Raw genomic sequence first — 3,898 nt, 5'->3', positions numbered from 1 at the left:
AAGAATTATCTATATAAACACATTTGTTTTCTTTATGGTGGTCTATAACATCATACCAAAAGGTCGTAAAGCTAAAATGAGGCCTATATGCATGTTAGACGTTGCACTTGACAACTATGTTTTCTCAAAAATATGTTGGAGAATTTGGATTGCGCGTAACCATCAACGAGATTTTAACCTCAGCTCTACAGAACGCAAGGGAATGGTACAACGCACAACCACTCCACGCAAGCCCACACCAGCCATTACGCTGCGCTCAGCTCCTTGCTGTTCCCATCGGATCAACCTATTGCACCACTGATACGGTCTGGAGCTCTGTCCACAAACGAGCAGGCATTGCTTGATCATGTCTTCGCCAACGAACAGCTTAACTCTCTCAGGAATCCTGTTTGGAATCTAGCGTCACATCACCACTTATGGCTAAGCCTCTAGCTGCAAGGGCACCTTTCCTCAGTGCAAAGTCGTTAGGAATCACGAAAATATGCATCAAGTAAGATTGTCAAGTGCTCTTAGCAGTAATCTCCTTGAAGTTACTGCGGTGGATCTCTTTGGAATCATCCGGGACATCGAGAGTTCGTCCAACTTAAGCTTTTCAGACAGATCATGACTCGAGAGTCCCCCAACTTAAGTAACCGAAACTATTCATTCTTGAAAGACGATTCTTGATCCGACGTGGTGCTGTCGTCATAATTATTCCCCAACCCAATGTCCAGAATCATATGTAACGCTAACTTAGGACTTTTTAAAAATAATGGAAATTGTGGTGGCCCAATAATACATGGGTATTATTAGGGTAAGAAGAACAAAAAAATAGTACGTCTCATAAGTTTTGGTGTGAATAAATTAGGTTTTCTTCGTGACACCCAACCCAACCACGAGAAACAAGTAGGGTTTTGTCCCAGTGGAAACCTAAGGTTGTCAAGAGGATGGAAAATAGGATCTGTGATTTGCCTGACGATTTGATTCTTCAGATCATGCTCTTCGTCCCCACAAAAGATGCAGTAGCCACCACAATCCTGTCTAAGCGATGGCGTTTCATATCCGCTCTGCTTCCTATACTCGAGTACAAAGACAGCGGCAGCGGGACCATTGGGTGGTTTATTGAGAAGTCTTTGCAACTCCATAAGGCACCAAAACTAGAGAAGCTGGCTGTTGAACTCGGTCCACATTCTCCTGTTGACGTTGATGTGGAGAAGTGTCTTGAGAATGCAGTTAATCGAGGTGTGCACGACTTAGATATCAATCTCCTCTGGAGCGCAGAGCTCACAAGCTTTCCAAAGAGCCTCTACACATGCGACACTCTCGTTGATTTAGTTCTGTCCAACAAGATTATAGTGGATGTTCCTTCCCCGGTTAGCCTACCATCTCTCTTATCTCTTTCTCTCATCAACGTGGTGTACAAAGACGAAGACTCTCTTGCTGGAATTTTATCAAGTTCCTCTGTTCTAAACTGGCTGATGGTGGAACGACGTGTGGATGACAACTTGACACACTTTACCGTGAAAGTGTCTACCTTAGAAACATTATATTATACAGGTGCTTGGCCCATGGATGAGGCCGTAGAGGAAGGGGATGATGATGATGATGATGATCTCATTGGGTCGTTGGTAATAGATACCCCTGCATTAGATGATATAAGCTTAATTAACATTTGCGAAGACTGTTGCTTGATAGATACTATGCCGTGTCTTGATGTGGCATACATAAGCCATGTTATTTACCCCGATGACAAGTTTCTGAAATCTCTTTCTTTTGTCAAACATCTGCACTTGTGTTTGACCAATTCGATGGTAACGGTTGCATAATCCAGCACTCTCCTTTGTTCGTAGTTGTAGTTGCTTAGTCAACTAATGTTGTTCTTTTGTTCTTACAGGTTGGTAGCAGTAACGACATTAAATTCTCTCGGCTCATAGAGTTTTACTTTTTAACAAAAACAGTAGATTGGTTGGAACCACTTATGTTTTTCCTTCAAAATTCTCCTAAACTGAAATTTCTTACGATCCACACGGTAAGTACACTCCTCCCTTATAACACTCCTTATAACATCATCTAGTTTTGATGAACTTAATTAAAATTAAAGTTAATATATATTACTATAGGAACATGAGAGTCCCTCACCTCCCTGGAACCAGCCGAGTTCTATTCCGGGATGCTTATCATTTCAGCTAGAGATCTTTGTGTGGAACAACTATGAAGGAAGAGATGATGAGAAACAACTACTGTCATACATTCTTGCTAACTCAGAGTGTTTAAAGAGAGCGGAGATAAATCCCATAGCAACCTGCAATCTTGAAGAGAGACAAAAGGAGATACAATCTATGCCTAGGATTTCAACATCATCTCGGCTTCTATTCCCCACTCAAATGAATCGGTGGTTTGACGGATACTGTTATCGTCACTAGTCTCTATGTTTTTTTTTCCCATAGAAATCCGAGTATTTTTGCCACTTAAGACGTCCATGGGGTGGTCAAGGAGAATCAAACCCAGGACGGAAGCTCCAGCCACTAGACCAAGACCGCTTGGTTACTAGTCTCTATGTTTAAGTTGGTGCTTAACTAATTGAGGCTATCATCTAATCTGATTATAAATGAGTGTAATCATTATCACAAGAAATTTGTTTTGGAAATAATGTATAATATATTCATACAGCAAAAAAATACTGTAAAACTAACGATCAATTATCGAAAATGAAATAATTTTTATCGGCCCTTCCATCTTTATAACTTCGTCATGCCCTAACTTTATTTCAAAATTTTAAAGGATATTTTGAAAACAATTTTGTATTTTAGATGATAATAGATTACTCAGTTTGTAATAATATAGATGTGTGGTTGAATCACTTACGTGGTGAAATCATGTCCCGTGTTTGGTTAATGACAAGTTGATAACTAAGTTAAAAAAAAAAAGAAGTGTAGCATTTATTTGGCAGGAGTCAAATTTACTCGAATTTCTTCTAGTAAAAATCAAATATATCGTTAACTCGCGTCTGTAGCTACCGTCAATTAATTGATCAACTGATTATTTACTACACCATCAAACAGTAATATATCGATTTCCAGAAGTCTGGTAAGAATTTTTTTTTTTTTTTGATAACCGGTAGTATGATCTCAAAGGCTTCCTAGGCCGAAGGACTAATCACTACGAAGTTCGCAGGATCCGCGTTTTCTTACCACTTAAAGTCTCTCGGGTGGCCAAGGAGAATCGAACCCAGAGTGGTATTCACGTGACAGGACAAATAGAATTTATATGAAACTGATGTTGATTAGCTCGGTAAAATGGGATAGTTTTATAAATGTCACTACCGATATTACGTGTATACGCACACCAATTAACCTAATGTGCACACTACCACAAACGAATGGTATGTCGATGTAGCACTTTAGGATCGAATCCACATAGACCAAAGGTTACACTTTATTTTCTATGGGATCAATATTAAGTGATACACTAAAACTGAACATTTCCTACTGTCAAGTTAACAGTGATAATTGTAGTATTTGAGATTTTATCCAAAGGATCAGTCTACACTTTATTCTTATGAGTTTTTAACTTAGCTAAAACTAAGAATGGGGTTTTGGAATTAAGTGGTGACGTGCAAGTAAAGTAAAAAGGTTTTAAAAGAATCAAATTCAATATTAGAGATAAGCCGATCTAGGGTTTCTCATCGGGTGTTAAAACTCAGCCAAACATTTATTCAAGCTGATTGAGGCATAATCTAGAACACGGATCACTCTTAGTAGAACAACCCACTGTCGTGGTGCTGTTCCCTTTGCGATTCGACATTGACGCCTAAACTGTCGTTTGGATCAAGGGTCGATCGCAAGCTATAGAGATCAAGTCCGATAGGTTCACTGAACACTCTAGTATCTACTTTCGCTGACTAGAGATGCTAAGCTCA

General features: G+C 39.4%; 1 protein-coding gene across 1 annotated transcript; it reads left to right on the top strand.

The window, feature by feature from the left end:
* Window positions 1-926: 926 nt before the first annotated feature.
* On the top strand, window positions 927-2,402 carry LOC106302785 (putative F-box/FBD/LRR-repeat protein At1g22000). The gene is made up of 3 exons (XM_013739218.1): window positions 927-1,790; window positions 1,874-2,008; window positions 2,100-2,402. The coding sequence occupies exons 1-3, from the start codon at window positions 927-929 to the stop codon at window positions 2,400-2,402; spliced, it is 1,302 nt and encodes a 433-aa protein (XP_013594672.1).
* Window positions 2,403-3,898: the final 1,496 nt, after the last annotated feature.

Source organism: Brassica oleracea, chromosome C7, assembly GCF_000695525.1.
Source record: "Brassica oleracea var. oleracea cultivar TO1000 chromosome C7, BOL, whole genome shotgun sequence".
Classification (NCBI taxonomy): Eukaryota; Viridiplantae; Streptophyta; class Magnoliopsida; order Brassicales; family Brassicaceae; genus Brassica; species Brassica oleracea.
The sequence above is the reverse complement of the archived record's forward strand: the minus strand, read 5'-3'. Positions and strand labels throughout refer to the sequence as shown.

Excerpts from the sequence above, each read along its gene's own strand:
- LOC106302785 (XM_013739218.1), top strand. The coding sequence starts at position 927 with ATGGAAAATAGGATCTGTGATTTGCCTGACGATTTGATTCTTCAGATC. Across the intron at positions 1,791-1,873 it reads TGTGTTTGACCAATTCGATG|GTTGGTAGCAGTAACGACAT; the intron begins GTAACGGTTGCA and ends TTGTTCTTACAG. Across the intron at positions 2,009-2,099 it reads AATTTCTTACGATCCACACG|GAACATGAGAGTCCCTCACC; the intron begins GTAAGTACACTC and ends ATATTACTATAG.